General features: G+C 46.0%; 1 protein-coding gene across 2 annotated transcripts in view; it reads right to left on the bottom strand.

Moving 5' to 3' along the window:
- Positions 1–953: 953 nt before the first annotated feature.
- LOC132579350 (ubiquitin carboxyl-terminal hydrolase 12-like) overlaps positions 954–19037 on the bottom strand; it is an 82010-nt gene continuing 63926 nt past the window's right edge. Inside the window, exons 8-9 of one of the 2 annotated variants that reach the window (XM_060249653.1) lie at positions 8614–8692; positions 954–2884 (exon numbers count right to left, since the gene is read on the bottom strand). In XM_060249653.1, coding sequence (XP_060105636.1) covers positions 2783–2884; positions 8614–8692 — 181 coding nt within the window. In that variant the 3' untranslated portion in view covers positions 954–2782. The remainder of the gene's footprint in view (positions 2885–8613; positions 8693–19037) is intronic. The other variant, XM_060249654.1, reaches the window with a different exon arrangement.

Raw genomic sequence — 19037 nt, forward strand, 5'->3', positions numbered from 1 at the left:
AAACTGGCTCTCCAGTTGGCAAACAGTGGGTGACTGGGGCTTGAAAGGTAGGAAATTATAATAATCCAGCTGTGACTCTGTTGATACAGGCGATACAGAAAGTTCTGTCAAAGGCTGTGAAGGTGCAAAAAGCTGCAGCAAGTTGCAACCATTTACGAATACAGCTTTTTTACTAAGACGCGGCTTACCAGTAACCCCACAGTACACAAATCCACTTTTGCAGCAGTGGCCATCTAAACAGCTGCCAGGCTGAATGCTGCAAACTGTGCAGGGGGCAAAACTGTTCCATGCAGCAGCCAGTTTGAACACCATGCAAACTGTGAAAGCAAAGCAGCCAGTGGGACTTGGGCTCACACCTTAATGATGCTTTTTTTTACCAGGATACCTTTAAATGTTGACAACGTTAAAAAAAATTCCACAGCATTTCTTTTGCATGTTGAAAAGCATGATACCGGTGCTAAATTGCATGAAGATGGCCGCAGGGCTTCAAACGGGATGAGGAAGTTTGGCTAATACAATAATTTCCTGCCAGGGCAGCCCAAACTATATAACCCCCTCCCCCAAAAGTCAGATATCTCCATAAACCCTGAATCAACAATGTAAATTAAGCAATTCTCTGTTAATTGTAAAGGCTGCATTTTATTCAGGAACAGAAGCCACCTTTTAGTGCCAAATTCAAATCCTGGCTAAATAGAATCTGTGATTAACAGAGTAAGCTTTGTGCTTATGGAAGATGGTTCTCCTCTCTGACCCCCTGGGGGGTGGTGTCTAGTCCATGATGTCCCCCTGAAGCTGCAGGTCCCATTTTGCAGCATCTGCAGTTGCCACAAACACCCAACTCTCGGGACAAGCTTTTTGGGTGGTGGGGGACAAGAAACATCTGTTCTGTGATGCTCATCTGATGGTTCAGCAGCCTCCTGACATTCATAGTCAATAAACACACATTTAGAGCATTTCACCCTACATGATCTTTATTGGAGACAGCTGGGGGTCATTTATTATACAGAAGTAATATTGAACCATTATCTTCCAACTTGTGACCATTTCATTTCCTTATACATTTGTAGCAAAAGTGTACTTTTAATCTATAGTATATCTCTTTCAATATTCTTTCTAATCATGTATTTTATCTGTAAAAATGTTTATCGCCAAATATACAAAATACAAGTTTAGTGCTCTCCTAAATTACTCTGTTGTATTTGCTGTTTCAGCACAATCACACATGGTGATGTTTTTCCCCAGGGCCTCTAGTTGACAAACGCCTGTCAAGGACCCACTTGGGGTCCTTATGAGAGGATTTCTAAACAAGAGTAATATTGCATGTAGTGTATTATTGTTGAGTAGCTGTCAACAACTATTTCGTTGTGGATGATAAGCTCTGATGAAAAGATTTCTTTTGCATATTAAAACGTTTCGCGTTTGCCTATCTTGCCGGTTTTCTTTCTGAAATCATTAAGGTTTGAATGCCTGGACTTTAAGCCAACTCTGAAAACAGAAAATAGGGCTTTGTTTTGGAAACGAGAACATGTTGCTTACAGAATTGTCACTGAGTATCCTAAGGGGAGAGTATTTTCCCTAATAATCCTCGGGGTTATAATATACAGCACAGATAACTGGACACTAATTGAAATTCAGTCTTCACAAGACTATTTTCATCCCTCCGTCCACTAAAGCATCTGCAAATATGAAAATGGGCAACAACTACTGAGGTGGGGGAGGGGGGGAATGGAAGAAAATGTATCCCAAGTATATTTCAGCCCTAATGGTTATTTCTTAGCTCCACCCCTATTGTTTAAAAAGACAATTTTAACTACCTTAGTCAACTCCCAGTTAGTGTTATTTAATGTGCATTTTGAATGCACAGTCATAAAATTGCTCCTTTAAAAAATGTACTGTTCAGTGAAATGAACACCAAACAGATCCTGTTTCAGTAGAGGGCACTTCTGGCTTAGGTAATAGCTCCAAGAAATACAGTAACTTTAACTGTTAACTAGATATGACCTCAAGGACCTCCACATACTTCTTTGCTCTCCTGGCTTCTGCAGTATTGTGACTTTAAGTCAAACTTCTATTTAACAGGAAACAAACAAAAATAACAGATTACATATAAAAATTATATCTTTCACTTCAGACTTTTTTTATTATTATTATTATATCTTTCAAGGAAATTTGGGAAAAGGCAGCCAATTTTTTTTAAAAAAAATTGTGGATGAGAACAACAGCATTATCTGAAATAAAGCAGATTCTTCCTGGAAATGCACAACACTGGAGAAGTAACCTTTTTTGTCTTTTTCCCATACGTAAGATTAAAGATGTGATGTTTCCAATATGACTTAACATAGCAGTCCTGATGCTCTGAGCACAACACCATTCAGCAGCTTTCTGAGGCTCATATCTGAAAAAGCACCGTTGGCCAATAAGGAATATTGAGACCATAACCCATTCTGCTAAAATACAGAAAAACAACAATAATGGAAACCAAGTCTGAGGCAGTCACTGAACTGTGAGCAAATCTGACAGTGAAACCCTTGGACAACTGAGCATTCAGATTTCAAGTAGAGGTAACACATTTTGGAAGATAGCACATGTTAAACAGTCCAGAAAGGAAATTAGAGCTGAATCCCTTCTTCTTCATCCTCAAGAAAATGGCCCAACTAGCTGCCTGTTGGTCTCCTGTGGTCCTGTGGCAATGACAAGGAATTGATTATAACTACAATGTCCCGCGTGGGCACAACCCTTGATCCCTTTTGTGTACACTTGTAAGATGCTTCAACACGTCATCTTAGTCCCTTGACTGGTAGAAGAGGATATATCCAGATTCCGAGTTTTTGGAAATGTCTGATGTTAACCCATAGAACTCTTCAATCGCCTGAGCATCAATTTTCTGTAATTTAAGAGAACCAGCAGGTTAGAAACACAGACACACACACACACAAAATCCAGTAGCCATATAAGGTTTTTTGAAGATCAACCAAAGTAACACAAAACAATGCATGAGGGTTCAAGTACTCTCCATAAAGCTGGATGTTAAAAAGCAAGACGGGAGGGGGGAAGAGATACCTATATCTCAAGTCAAGAAACTTCGGTCTCTGCATATTATGTGGATGCTTTATTGACTTGGATGGGGTGCAGCCAGCCATTAACGAGGTCAGTGGTGGCGAACCTATGGCATGGGTGCCAGAGGCGGCACTCAGAGCCCTCTCTGCGGGCACGTGCGCTTCCTCCCCCCTCCCCCCGGCGCATGAGGCAGGTGTTCCTGCAGTTTTAGGGAGGGGGTTAGATGGGACCCACTAGGGCAGGGGTGGCCAAATTTGCATAACATAAGAACCACACAGAATAAATGTCAGATGTGTGAGAGCCACCAGACAGGAACGTCAGATGTCTGAGAGAAGGAAGGAAAATAGATGGTGGAAGGGAGCAGGGAGGGAGAGGTGGAAAGAAAACAACTTGAACTTTAAATGCATTCTCCAAGCCACTGGCTGGCTTGGCTTGAAGAAGTGGTTTAAAGAGACAAATGCCTTCTCTGGTGAGGGCTTCAAGAGCCACACAATGTGTGTGAAAGAGGCACATCTGAATCCCGAGCCACAGTTTGGCCACCACTGCACTAGAGAGATGAGTATAAGGCAGCTTCATGTTTTCATGTGGCGAAGACCTGATTGCGTTTCATATTTCAAAACTGTTGAGGCATGGTCCAAGCCGAAGGGAAGAAGAGAGCATGGGTGTGTGGGGATGGGGGGTGGGATCAGGACCCGGAATCAAGCACCTTTTTTTGAAGGGATGTGAGTTTATTACAGGAAATGTTGGATCCCACTAATTGGGCAGAAACAGCAGCCAGGATCGCCTCTGGTTTAGAAGTGGAAAGGGAGGAACTGCAGGCTTTCAAATATGATGCTTCTGATAGCAGTATCTGAGCAGAGCTCTTTCAAGGTACAGGGACCATAAGGCAAATTGTTGATAAGCTGTTTTTGAACTGTTGCACTGCTGTTCTGGTTTTCCAGAGCACCCCTGACAAGTGTTTGTCCAGCCGCTGCTTAAAGACTGCCAGTGAGGGGGTCGATTGCACTGTTGAACTTAACTCTTACTGTTAAAAGGTTTTTCCTATGCCAGTCCTCTCCTCTGCTGCCAGCAAGAACAGCTCCCTGCCCTTCTAATACTTCAAAAGAGCAATCATGTCTCCCCCCTCAGTCTCCTCTTCTCCAGACTGAATATCCCCAAGTTCCTTAGCCTTTCCTCATTGGGCTTGCTCTCCATGGTTACTCAGAAGTAATCTACAGTGAGCACTGTGGCACTTACTCTCTACACATGCACAGGATTGCAGTTTTAGTTTAAAGAAAGAAGAAGATATTGGATTTATATCCCGCCCTTCACTCTGAATCTCAGGGTCTCAGAGCAGCTCACAATCTCCTTTATCTTCCTTCTCCACAAAAGACACCCTGTGAGGTAGGTGGGGCTGAGAAAAGCTGTCCCAGAAGCTGCCCTTTCAAGGACAGCTCTGTGAAAGCTATGGCTGTCCCAAGGCCATTCCAACAGCAGAAGGTGGGGAATCAAACCCAGTTCTCCCAGATAAGAGTCCATGCACTTAACCTCTACACCAAACTGGCCCTCCTTTCTCACATCGAACTTTCTAGTTAATACAATTCAGACTATCCCTGAAGTTTCCAAGGGTAGCCGTGCTGGTCCATAGTAGAACAACTAGATTCGAGCCCAGGAGCACCTTAGAGACCGACAAGATTTGAGGGACGGGGCATAAGCTTTCCAGCATTAGAGCTTCCTTGATTAGATAAAAGGAGTTTTTACTCTCAAAAATCTTGTTCTCTAAGGTGCTGCTGGACTCAGATTTAGCCATATAAACCAGTGGACTCCTTTCATCAACTTAATTTATTAACTAACATCATGTATCCCCTGCCTTTCTCCCCCAAGAGGACACTGAAGTGGTTTGACACACTCTCCCCTTCTCTTTTATCCTCTCAGCGAACCTATGAGGTGGGTTAACTCAGAGTATATTACTGGTCCAAGATTTCCCAACAAACTGCCAGGGCAGAGTGGGCATATGAATCAGGACCTCCCAGATCTGATTTGGACACCCTAACCACCAGCTCCTACTAAACACACTATATTTTAATATATTCTTTTTTCCTAATGGCAAACTCGAATGATGTTTATAATGTATGTTACATGTTCAAAAGTAAATGAGGTGGGCAGGAACACCTCTGGGAAAGGCACGTTCTCAGTTTAACCCAGACCTGCAAGCAACAGAGCGATGCACAGCCTCCGTTTACTGCCTTATGACACTCTCGCCATCATTCTCCCATTCTGACATGTTACTATTTTGTTGATTTCCTAAGCAAATGCTATCCAGACCAAATGTTCTTTCAGTTTGTTAATTTCACTATGAGTTGTTTTTTCTAAACTAAAACCTCAGTATTCAGGTTAAATTGCCGTGTTGACACTTTGCGATTAATAAGCGGGTTTTGGGTTGCAGTTTGGGCACTCGGCCTCTAAAAGGTTCGCCATCGCTGAACTAGTTGCCCCCTCAATGTGCCGGGGAGGGGAATGAAAACGGATGCTATCCAGTTGAAAATATATAAAACTAGAAATTTTGCAAAACTGTTTGTTCCTTCCTACCTAGCACAGTTGCTTCTCTACTAAGGCAAGCAGCAATTAGTTCCTTATTGCAGGGAAGACAACATTAAATTACTGAGCAAATTTCATCAATAATTTGGACCATTTAGCATGTATCATTCCATTCCTTCAGTTAGGATATAGCAGTGGTGCCAAGGGAGAAAGAAGACTCATCTATCAAAGATGGCATCTAAACCTCCCTCCTGGACCTTACATCATAGTGGCTTGGAATTTAAAAAAACCTATGCAACTACCTCAATGCCCTTGAGTGATCTGGGACCATGCTTTCTAGCAAAGGGCTCTTGAAATCAAGACTTCCAAAAGTAGGATGCAGAGTTATTCAAAGTTATCCAAGGCATGTTAGAACAGGTCCTTGGATCCAAGTTAAGGCAGCTCCATCCTTCCCCATATTGCTCCTTATGAGCATATGGATACATTTTACTGGGCACAAGTCCCACTCAGCTAAACAGGAGTTTAAAAAGAGTTAACTTTCGTTAGACAGAGACACTACCTGTTGTACATTCTTTTTTTGGCCAGTTGTTCTCAGGGTCTTAAATCATAACTGAAAATACATTCTACAATACAAACACAATGAAGAAGAAAAAGAAGATATTGGATTTCTATCCCGCCCTCCACTCCAAAGAGTCTCAGAGCAGCTCACAATCTCCTTTCCCTTCCTCCCCCACAACAGACACCCTGTGAGGTGGGTGGGGCTGGAGAGGGCTCTCACAGCAGCTGCCCTTTCAAGGACAACCTCTGCCAGAGCTATGGCTGACCCAAGGCCATTCTAGCAGGTGCAAGTGGAGGAGTGGAGAATCAAACCCGGTTCTCCCAGGTAAGAGTCCGCACACTTAACCATTACACCAAACTGGCTCTCAATGCTGCCAGGTTGCTTCCATTTTGGCTTTTGTTTCACACCCACAAATCTCAATGCTGAGGCCAGCTCCTCCCAGTCGCAGGAGGCCAGGAAAGCAGGGGTTTGGGCCATTTCCAAGACAAAAGCCAGAGGATGGTGATGCTGGAATGAATTTGGTTGCCTCCATTGACCACTGATCAAGGCCTCTAAGCAAATGAGTGACATGCCGTTAATCAAACGAGTGACATGCCTTTATTGTAGAAAAGGCCCAGCAGGAACTCATTTGCATATTAGGCCACACCCATGGTGTCACCATTGTTCCACACAGGGCTTTTTTGTAGAAAAGCCCCAGCAGGAACTTATTTGCATATCAGGCCACACCCCCTGACAACAAGCCAGCCGGAACAGCATTCCTGTGTGTTCCTGCTAAAAAAAAGGCCCCACCTTTAATAATCTAAGTACCGTATTTTTCGCACCATAAGGCGCTCCGGACGATAGGACACACCTTCCTCCTGGGGGTCGATCTGTTGCCTCTGCCTCTGATCCGGCGCTTCCCCCGCGCCTCCCTGCCTGGCTCCATCTTCTTCCAGCAAGCGCTGGGATCGCTCCTTCCGCCCTCCGATTCCAGCGCTTGCTTTAAGCATCACAGCTGAAGCCAGGCATACAGGCAAGGAGGAAGCACGCTGCCTTCTCCACAAACCCAGCGCTTCGCGAGCGCCGGCTGTGGAGAGGGCAGCGTGCTTCCTCCTTGCCTGTGTGCCTGGCTTCAGCTGTGATGCTTAAAGCAAGCGCTGGGATCAGAGGGCGGAGGGAGCGATCCCAGCGCTTGCTTTAAGCATCAGAGGTGGAGCCAGGCACACAGGCAAGGAGAAAGCACGCTGCCCCCTCCGCAGCCGGCGCTCGCGAAGTGCTGGGTTTGCGGTGGGGCCACATAGAGCGATCCCAGCGCTTGCTGGAAGAAGATGGAGCCAGGCAGGGAGGCGCGGGGGAAGCGCCGGATCTGAGGCAGAGGCAGCGGACCCCCCCCCCGAAGGTACGTACCTTCGCTCCATAAGACGCACACACTTTCCCCCCCACTTTTTTGGGAAGGGAAAGTGTGTCTTATGGTCCGAAAAATACGGTACCATCTTGTGGAAGCTGCCTTGGGAAACTTTCAAAATGCTTAAACCACCTTTACTATTGAGGAACCTGAAAACCAGTGAGAAAATGCAGGGAAGAGAACATACTATTCTACCCTTTTAAGTTCTCTAAAAGAAGGGGAATAACTGCTCCAGCTAACAGCATCAGCCGCAGACTACTGGCCTACCCAGTGCGGGTTTCCTCAACTCCAGCATTTACCACACGTAACGTGTGAGCCCCCGTGCCGAAGAAATGTTACACGTTGTCTTTAGTAATACAGATGATTACAAAACCTTCAGGTACAAACTCTGTGATGTGGTGAGCTGACATTGTATCTGCTTGCTAGCTCCTTGAAAACCCCGGGAGGTTGCAATGCAACTAGGCTCATTTGCCCTGGGCGACTTCCCCTTCCAGGTGTTGGCCACTCAGGCTCAATAACCACGGGCACCTTCCTTACAAATCAGCTCTCCAAACCACTGTCTGAAATGGGGTCACCAACCACATTAACGAAGAAAACTGGACAAGACTTTTAAAAAACAAAAACCCCAATGCTGCTGGGGAAACGCCAGCGCTTGCCAACATCATCCACATCCAAGGCAGAGGAAAGATGTGCCTGTCGCCACTTAAGTCAGGGGCTGCCCAAAAGCGCCAAGATGCAGATGTCCCCACTGAAGCCAATCTTACAAAATGCAACCACCCCCCCGATTCATTTTGCCTCTCTCCTGCTCTTCCCTTCTTCGTGCACCTGAGCCAGGCCTCATGCCAGCAGCTCCAGTCCAAGAGTCCAGCAGGGACCCTCCTTGCACTATGCAGGTTTTCTCTTTTCTTCTTCTACTGTGATTGGCAAAGTGAAGAAGCACAGGGGAAATGAGAAGCGCAGGGAGGCAGCTGAATGTCACGCAAGCCACCTGAGGACAGGCCACGGCCTCCCAGCTCAGAACAGTGACTGAGAGAAGGAAGGACGCATAGAAGAAAGTGGTTTGGACAGGGAGAAGCATAAATTGGAACAGACCTACCTCTACAATGTCATCGTCAAACAACAACCAAAACCCGTGGCTTTTGACGATGGTGATATAATGTCCACGATTTGGGCCACTGCAACAAAGAAAGAAAGAGGTTATACTCGCTGAAGATAATATCTCTAAGGAATTAACTACAAGATTAGCTGAAGAGATGGAACGCCAGCTACGGAACTCTAGGCAATTACAAAGTCTATCCCTCCTGCGTTTTTTTCTGGTATGGGGGCTCAGTGTCACTGGAAACATTTACTGGAGCAGAACCCACAAAGTCAGAATCTGGGGTCCTGCCACTTCTGGAGTGTACCTTCAGCAAGTAAAAATAGAAATAAGCCCCTTCAAAATGCACCCCACATCTGTAGAAAACATAGTTTTGTCGGTGTGGAGGGGTTGTTCCAGAAGAGTGCAATTATGATCTCCTGCAATATAACTCCACCCCCCACCCCCCAAAAACCAGCCCCTTGTGCACTAACACATAAAATACTTAAAAATGCCTTTTGGCAGAGATGATCCATGTTGAAGTAGTTTCGTATCACAGATCACTGCAAAGGTGCTCATCTGCAATACAAAATCCCCCTTTTTTGGTGTCAAAATGCTATAAATAGCTTTCTGCACTCAAGAGGTTTGTTTACAAGGAGATTCTTTGCTTTTATGTTGCACATGCTAGCCTTTATTTGAAAGGGGAAAAACTTTATTTCATGCTTTAAAACATATTTATAACTCTTGAAGGAATAAACCAATTTCCCTTGCATGAAATCTGTCAGCTTCCGAAAATTTTCTGTCTTTGCCAGGTGACAAACAGAGCCAACAGCAAATCATAATGGAGTCACACAAGAACCATAGATCTGAAAGAGGAAATCATCCATATCAGCAACAGCAAGAAGAGTCAGGCTTATTTTCTCTGTCTCTAACAGATAGGCTTGCCAATCCCCAGGTCCCAGCAGGGGTTCTTCCGCTTTCCCAGACTCCTTCCCGCCCCCAGGCAGCTGGCCAGCGGGGGGAAGCCCCGCCCCCAGAGGACCATGTGCCTTTCAACCTCCGGAGGCTTCAGTCTCCAATTGAAAGGCTTCCTCTTGGGATGGGGTGTCTGCGTTACTTTGAAGAAGTTGGCAGCAACTCGTGAGTAGAGAGGCCAATCCCTCGCTTCAAAGTCGCCAGAAAAGGGGGGGGGGAGGGAAATGTCTGCTGAGCACTTCATTATTCCCTATGTGGAGATCGATTCTCATAGGGTAAAATGGGGAATTGATCTGGAGGTTTCGGGGGCTCTGGGGGAGCTGTTTTTTGAGGCGGAGGCACCAAATTTTCAGTATAGCATCTAGTGCCTCTCTCCAAAGTACCCCCCAAGTTTCAAAATGATTGAACCAGGGGGTCCAATTCTATGAGCCCCAAAAGAAGGTGCCCCTATCCTTCATTATTTCCTATGGAAGGAAGACATTTAAAAAGGTGTGCTGTCCCTTTAAATGTGATGGCCAGAACTCCCTTGGAGTTCAATTATGCTTGTCACACCCTTGTTCCTAGCTCTGTCTCCTGGCTCCACACCCAAAGTCTCCTGGCTCCACCCCCAAAGTCCCCAGATATTTCTTGAATTGGACTTGGCAACCCTACTAACAGAAGCTCAATGCAGTAGACAAGAGCAAGAGTCCAGGAGCACCTTAAGGACTAACAAAATTTGCAGCTGCAGGGGACGAGCTTCTGTGTACTCCCTCTAAGCTGTGGAGTCTTGTGAGCAAAAATTCTTCGTTGTGAACTACTGGCATTAAAGTCGTGAGCTGCTGCATAAATTAGCTTGCTCTGGAGCCAGTTTTTCTTGCGCTAAGGCAATAAAGTGTGAGCCAGAGGCTAAAAAACAGTGAGCTAGCTCACACTAACTCAGCTAGGAACTTCTTCTGACATTTGAAAGATCAGAAGAATCTGAAGAAACAAGTGACTCACGTGGAAGCTCCTCCCCTGCAGCCACAAATTTTGTTAGTCCTTAGGGTGCTCCTGGACTCTTGCTCTTTGCTGCTGCTACAGACAGACTAACACAGCTCCCCATCTTGGAAAAGCTCAATGGTCTTTGACATACCATTTCCTTGATTACTGCAAGTGTCGAAGACAAGCCTTCGTGGATTTATCAAGTGCTGCAAACTCACAAAACAAACATTGGCCCGGGAAATTTTGGTACAGAAAATCTAAATATCACCCGCAGTTAAAATGGGGCACAACCCACTGGGATGCTTCTTCTACTCAGGTCTGACTTCAAGGAGGGAAAAGTGTGCCACCACAATACCATACTGGGAAAGCAATGTGCAGGTCCCCAGGGGGACTCTGCCACACTTAAAAGCTCACAGCAGTGCTCAGGGTCAGACACTCTCTCTACAAAACTAGCATGCGTTTGTGTCTCCAGGGAAATGTGACTTGAGAGCCAAGCACTGTCTTCTGCACACCACCTTCCTGGGGATGGTGGCGGAGGCGGTTTCTCTCCAAGCATAAGCGCTTCAGTCAGATCAAGATGGGAAGCCGTGCTAGTCTGTTTGCGGTGGGAGGCAAGAGCCAGAGTCCAGCAGCACCTGAAAGACTAACAGCATTTGTGGCAGGGTAGAGCTTTCCTAAGTTACCACTCAGAAGTGAGCAGTGACTCTCGAAAGCGCACCCTCTTCAGCCAGTTCTCACCCTGATCAACTGGAATGTCTTGGCCGTGCCACTCCGGATGGTGCCATGGGGCTCAAACTGTGGAACCTTTAGGGTTTGTAGAATCTTTCGGGCTCAAGTGCTGTGTTCTACTGGAGAAAGTTTTTCTTCCAGACGTTTCGTTCTCAGCTGCGGAGAACAAACTGCCGAATTGTAGAACACGGCACTTGAGCCCGAAAGATTCTACAAACCCTAATGATGATGCCAGCCGTGAAAACCTGAAATCTTTGTGGAACCTTTCTCTGCACAAAAAAAGTTCTGTGCACACCAAGATATGCCCGAAAGGCAAGAGGAGAATTCATCTTGATGTGAGAGATCTGGGTCAACACACCCCCATGCCAGCAGGCCGAAGCAGTGGCATCCAGACACAGCCCCGCCATCTCACTGAGAAACACACTTCAGACAGATAAGAACTAAACTGGATTTGATCCTGAGCCTTGTTTCCACTTGTGCAGCACCCTTGTCCTTTGCTGCCGAATTGCCTTAGACAATGTCTTCCAACGTGTGGAGAAGTGCCCAGCGCTCTGCAGCGGAGGAAGTGAAAGCAGAAGGGCCCCTTAGGATACAAACCAATCACTGCTAAGTATGTCTGGCAATCCCATCATGGTATGACCCATATTGTGCTTAAGCTGGTATGCTGAAGGGCTCATGAAGGAAAATATTTCATTCTATACAACACATTTTTGGTCCACAATTCTAAATGCAATTCTAAATGCAATTCAGGTTGGGCAACATAATTCATTTATGCTCTAAATCTCTTGACTGTAGTGATTTATATGATGTAATCTGCTTTGAATCCCAGAGGTGAGAAAGGTGGCCTATACAGAATGTATATACTGTATATATCTTTATTCAAGTGTCCTCTGCGCTCTGCATTTTATATTTTTGCAATTTACTTACATCTTGCACTTTATACTGCATTTACACCCTGCACATTGGCATTTTTGCACTGAAATACCCACAACTGCACTGACTGCATTCTCCTTGCTAGTTTTCTTTTAAACTTTTATTAACTGCTGCTAACCAAGTCAATTAATTCTGTCGCTAAATTAATTTATTGGAGATTGATTCTCAATTAATTGGATTAATTGGGGTGGGTTTTTGTTGGCTTAGGTAGGAGAATTGGATTTAATGACTGGAGCCTAAAATTGTATTGTAACTACTAATTGGAACCTTGTAAATAGTTACTAGTTTTATATTTAACTGAAAAGCAGAACCGCCAACATAGTAATGGTACAGCACGGTGAAATAGTTTTTAAATTTTAATTGTATTAATGTTTTATAGATTTTATTGACATTGTTTTAAATTGTGTAAACGACTGTTGTAAGCCGCCCTGAGTCCGCTTGCGGAGAGGGCGGGATAAAAGTCTAATGTAAATAAATAAATAACAGGATGGGTAGAATAGACCGGGGTGTGTATGATTATCCAAATTGATTTTAGTTTTAATTAGTAGTAGGGACCAAATTAGGTTTTATTAGATTAGGCTAGAGACAGGATAGGTTAGGAGCAGATATAGGAACGAGTATTAGAATGGGAAGCGCAGGCAGCACAGGTGAGAGAGGACATTACTATATTGGGATTGGTCTGAGGCCGTGGCAAAGATCAACTTCTGGTGATATCTGGCCAGGGAATCCCAGTGCTCCTGAAGCAGGGGAAGTATAGCAGTGGGAATAAGCAGAAGCTAAAGGGAAGGAGACTGAGATATGGGAATGCTTGCTAGTGGTTAAGTGCACGGACTCTTATCTGGGAGAACCGGGTTTGGTTTCCCTCTCCTCCACTTGCACTTGCTGGAATGGCCTTGGGTCAGCCAGAGCTCTGGCAGAGGTTGTCCTTGAAAGGGCAGCTGCTGTGAGAGTCCTCTCAGCCCCACCCACCTCACAGGGTGTCTGTTGTGAGGGAAGAAGATAAAGGAGATTGTGAGCTGCTCTGAGATTCGGAGTATAGGGCAGGATATAAATCCAATATCATCTTCTTCTTCCTTCCAGCCTATGTCCCATCCCAACGGTAGCAGGTAATGGGGCCAAGGGAAATTACTTGTCTCCATCCCTGGTGTTGTGCAGTAAGACCACAACTTCCTGCGCAAGCCGGCAGGAGACCTGGCTTGCGTGACCCAAGACCTGGGTGAGGGATGGAGAGACAGTAGCTCTCTCTCCAATGGCTCCTCCCAGGTACTTGGTCCTTTACCAGTCACAGACTAGCGAGCAGGGGGGGAGGGTCAGAACTACTCATACAGGAGGTTTACTCCTTTTGGGTGCTTCCACCTCCAACGATCACCAGCACAGAGTGTGCCAGCCTGATGTGGGGGAGAGGTTGGCTTTCTGGCTGGTGTACCAACCGCCTAACACACCAGCCAGTGCCTTACCATCTTTGATGGAGGCCATAGCAGGCTGGGCATTCGAATACGTGTGGCTCTTAGTCCTGGGCAATTTCAACATTCATGCCAATGATGCGACTCCTCAAAGGTGACAGATCTGGTGTCACCCATGGCAACATTAGGACTCTCCCAATATGTATCAACTACCACCCACCAGGCTGGGCACACACCGGATTTAATCTTTGTGGTGGGAGCTACGGTGGTCTGGATTGCTGCAGAGGCAGTGCCACGGTCAGACCACTATGCCATGAAGGCCCATGTGGTTGTTTCACCACAACCCTGTTTAGGCAGTGAGCATATTTCAGCTCACCCGTGGAGCCAGATAGACCCTCCGCGGCTTCAGACGGCACTGCAGGATCCTTGGCTTCCTGGCAACTCATCAGATGAACTGGCACCAACAACTCTCCCAGCCATCAATGAGATCGCTTCCCAGCACCCTCTTCACAGCTTGCACCATGGTATACCCCAGAGTTGCAGCTGATGAAACGGCAGCTCAGACAGCTAGAGAAGCTTTGGTGATATGCTCGCGATGAGGAGACAAGAGCATCCTATAGGTCAAAGGTGGCCAAATTGCAGCTTGGGAGCCACATGTGGCTCTTTCATACATACGGTGGGTATGAGAATCCCACTGCCCAAATCTGATATGGTTTGGAGGGCAGCTTACCAACACAATCCATCTTTTAAAAGGTGTAAAGCAAGGTTGTCTCTAGCGCCTACGCTTTTCAGTCTTTACATAAATTACATGATCCCATACATTAGGAAAGCCGCATATTATGCACCATTATTGGCCGGCCTTGAAATTCTCGTCTTGCATTATGTAGGTGATACGGTGCTCCTGTTGAGATCAGAAGTGCGACTCCGTAAAACTCTAAAAGCATTAATTGAGTACTGTAGTCAAGAGAGGCTATCAATAAATTATAATAAATAAAAAATAATGGTCTTTCCAAACAACATATGAACATATGAAGCTGCCTTATACTGAATCAGACTCTTGGTCCATCAAAGTCAGTATTGTCTTCTCAGACTGGCAGCAGCTCTCCAGGGTCTCAAGCTGAGGTTTTTCACACCTATTTGCCTGGACCCTTTTTTGGAGATGCCAGGGATTGAACCTGGGACCTTCTGCTTCCCAAGCAGATGCTCTACAACTGAGCCACCGTCCCTCCCCTATAACATATGAAGCTGCCTTATACTGAATCAGACCCTTGGTCCATCCGTCAGTATTGTCTACTCAGACTGGCAGCGGCTCTCCAGGGTCTCCAGCGAAGGTTTTTCACGCCTATTTGCCTGGACCCTTTTTAGTTGGAGATGCCGGGGATTGAACCTGGGACCTTCTGCTTACCAAGCAGATGCTCTACCACTGAGCCAACGTCCCTCCCTAGGACAAGCCCTGCCTCAGGCAGAAAGCTTGGGTTATTGAGGGTGAGAAAATAGAACAGGTGGCCCAATTGAAGTATCTGGGAGTTATATTTAGTTATAATCCATCTTGGAGACCCCATATTGTTTTGGCATCTGACACTGCTAGTACAAACTCGAATGCAATCCTGAGATTTTTCTATTCAAGGGGTGGCCAGTATGTACCGATGGCCATCACAGCTTTCAATGCCAAAATAATCTCCCAGATTCTATTTGGGGTTGCTATTTGGATGAATGCAATTTCTGAATCTCTGGACTGTATACTTCTCCACTTATGTCGGATTGCAGGAGTCCCTAGTTGTGGGGCAGGAACTGCATTCAGAATGGAACTTGCACAGCACTCTTTAGAATCTAGAGCCTGGGTCGCGGCCTTTAATTTGAGATTGAAAGTCCTATATTCAGTCCCAAGGAGGCCTCTTACACTTGTTAAAGGACAACTATAGAAGTGGTTGGGAAAGATATATAGATGCTAGACTTGAACTTTTGGGTTTCTCTTCTATAGTGTGGAACAGTGTAACTTACCAACAAACATTGAAGCAGGTGAGGTTGGGGGTGATTAATTTAGCTTGGGCCAGTACTTTAGCCTGAGCAAGGCGTGTCTGCTCTACTCTTGCTTTAGGAATTCCTCCTCCTGTAACTCTTCCTTCGTACCTGAGATCCCTTCTAACACCTAGCCATAGACACACTTTCACACTTGCTAGACTGAAGACTTTTCCAACTGCTGAACTAACAGGATGCTTTCTTAAAGTACCATATTCGGACCGCCTTTGTGACTGTGTATCCCATGCAGTTGAGACACTTGGCCGTCTTTTATTATTCTGCCAGCATTGGGTGGTTCCAAGGTCTCTATGGATAATCCCAGTTCTTTCTCAACAACAACTACCAATTGAACTTTGAGTGGTTTCTCTATTATTGGCAGATACTAATCCAGAAAGCACTTACTCTGTTACAAAATGCCTAACGACAGTGCTTTCTGTAAAATGTACAAAGAAGTGGGCTGTTCTAATGATAACTATAATAGGATTTGCTATATATATTTAACTTACTGAAGGGTTTTACTTGTATTCCAATTGCAATTACAGTGATTACTTTGACTTTATGTTGTTAGAGATTTTCTAGCTTTTTTACCATCTTTTATATGGTTATAGATATTGGATTTATATCCTGCCCTATACTCTGAATCTCAGAGCAGTCACAATCTCCTCTAACCGCCCCTCCACAACAGACACCCTGTGAGGTAGGTGGGGATGAGAGAGCTTTTTACAGCAGCTGCCCTTTCAAGGACAACTCCTTGAAAGCTCTGGCTGACCCAAGGCCATTCCAGCAGGTGCAAATGGATGAGTGGGGAATCAAACCTGGTTCTCCCAGATAAGAGTCTACGCACTTAACCACTACACCAAACTGGCTTTTAAATATTTTATTTTGGAATGCTGTTTCTGATTTTGGTATTTTACAATCCTATGACTAGTATTGTATATTTGCTAAATATTTATGCTAATTGTTGGACTTTTGGGTTAAGACCTTTGGTCAAATGAGCTAATAAAAGGATTGGACATATTGTGTGGCTCACGAAGCCCCCCATACCCCCCCCCCCCCGTCATCAGTCAGCTTGGAGAAGGCATTTGTCTCTTTAAACTACTTCACCAAGCCAAGCCACCTCTCCCATCCTCCTTCATCTATTTGCTTTCCTTCCTTCCTGTCTTGTGGCTCTCAAACTTCTGCTGTGTATTCTATGTGGCTCTTACGTTAAGCAAGTTTGGCCGCCTCTGCTATAGGTTGTTTATGAAGACCTATAAGGTGGCAAAAAGAATGCTTCCTTTGCGACCCAGATTGCGTCTGCAAATTCCCACCCGGCCCAATTATTTAGCACCATTCAGAATCTTACAAACTTGCCACAGAGCAAACCAAATGATACAGAATTGGAATTTTTTTTGCAGATAAGGTCTTGTCACTCTGGATGGAATTACGGACCCCATGGCAGGAGATTGATGGAAGGGACAATAAAATAAATAAAGGCTTTAAGGGGAGGGATGGTGGCTCAGTGGTAGAGCATCTGCTTGGGAAGCAGAAGGTCCCAGGTTCACTCCCTGGCATCTCCAAAAAAGGGTCCAGGCAAATAGGTGTGAGAAACCTCAGCTTGAGACCCTGGAGAGCCGCTGCCAGTCTGAGTAGACAATACTGATTTTGATGGACCGAGGGTCTGATTCAGTATAAGGCAGCTTCATATGTTCATATGTTTTGGGGAGGGACGGTGGCTCAGTGGCAGAGCATCTGCTTGGGAAGCAGAAGGTCCCAGGTTCAATCCCCGGCATCTCCAAAAAAGGGTCCAGGCAAATAGGTGTGAAAAACCTCAGCTTGAGACCCTGGAGAGCCGCTGTCAGTCTGAGAAGACAATACTGACTTTGATGGACCGAGGGTCTGATTCAGTAGAAGGCAGCTTCATATGTTCAAGCCATGCACAGCTTAGCCACATGATAGCAGGAGCATTATCAAAACCTACTAAACTATTTCAAATAGATGTGTCGTTCCAGCAGGTGCTTTAATTTCATTCTACGGTGCTGGAAAGTGATTGGCTCCCATTTGGCCTCCCAACAGCTCAGCATTTTCAGAAGAGAATATCCCTGTGTGCATTAAGAGAATGCATTGATACTCTTGGAGGCAACACAGAAGAGCAAGAGCCCAGGAGCACCTTAAAGACTAACAAAATGTGTGGCTGCAGGGCAGGAGCTTTTGAGAGTCACTGGGCTCACTTCTTAACGTCTTCAAGAATCGGAAGAAGTGAGCAGTGACTCACAAAAGCTCCTGTCCTGCAGCCACACGTTTTGTTAGACTCCTGCCACAGATAGGCTAACAGGGCTACCCATCTTGATCTGTCTCTTGGAGGCAGAAATTCTAACTATTTCAAAAACAAAATGGAATACATTGCTCACCCAGCCATTTTGCACAACAGAGAGAGCACCAAACATCCATTTGCCACGACAACATGCAAGAACTATATTGGGCCTCTGCCCAGGTCACTGGCCCCAAGGGAAGCCTTGCATGGCATTTCTTTGTTGCTTTCACTTCCCTTAGCAAAGCCCTCTGGGCAATGCAGTAGAGAGGTAGAAACTAGGAAATGAAGAGTAGTGGGAGACCAAATGGGCAGAGAAAAAGGGGGGGGGGAAGGGCTCCAAGAGGGCTGAGTAGAGGCCTGCCGATGAGGGGATGGTGATGTTTGTGTTCATCAGTCTCATGCGTCAATCGTCAGTGGAATTTTTTGGTCTTCAGTGTGGTGATGGGCAGTGGCTTACACAGTTTTAAAAACAACCCCTCTAGACAGTTTCACAAAGATGGAACAGTGTCCATTAGCCATGGCAGCTAAACGGGATCTCTTAGGCAGCCTTCCTTGGCAGAGGCAAAGGGGCCGGCGAGAGGCATACTGTCTTCAGTCACTGAATGGCAGAGGCAAGGGGGCAGGCGAGAGGGATACTGTCTTCAGTCACTGAATGGCAGAGGCAAGGGGGCAGGCGAGAGGGATACTGTCTTCGGTCACTGAATGGCAGAGGCAAGGGGGCAGGCGAGAGGGATACTGTCTTCAGTCACTGAATGGCAGAGGCAAGGGGGCAGGCGAGAGGGATACTGTCTTCAGTCACTGAATGGCAGAGGCAAGGGGGCCGGCGAGAGGGATACTGTCTTCGGTCACTGAATGGCAGAGGCAAGGGGGCCGGCGAGAGGGATACTGTCTTCAGTCACTGAATGGCAGAGGCAAGGGGGCAGGCGAGAGGGATACTGTCTTCAGTCACTGAATGGCAGAGGCAAGGAGGCAGGCGAGAGGGATACTGTCTTCAGTCACTGAATGGCAGAGGCAAGGGGGCAGGCGAGAGGGATACTGTCTTCGGTCACTGAATGGCAGAGGCAAGGGGGCAGGCGAGAGGGATACTGTCTTCGGTCACTGAATGGCAGAGGCAAGGGGGCAGACGAGAGGGA

Source organism: Heteronotia binoei, chromosome 11, assembly GCF_032191835.1.
Source record: "Heteronotia binoei isolate CCM8104 ecotype False Entrance Well chromosome 11, APGP_CSIRO_Hbin_v1, whole genome shotgun sequence".
In the NCBI taxonomy this organism is placed as follows: domain Eukaryota; kingdom Metazoa; phylum Chordata; class Lepidosauria; order Squamata; family Gekkonidae; genus Heteronotia; species Heteronotia binoei.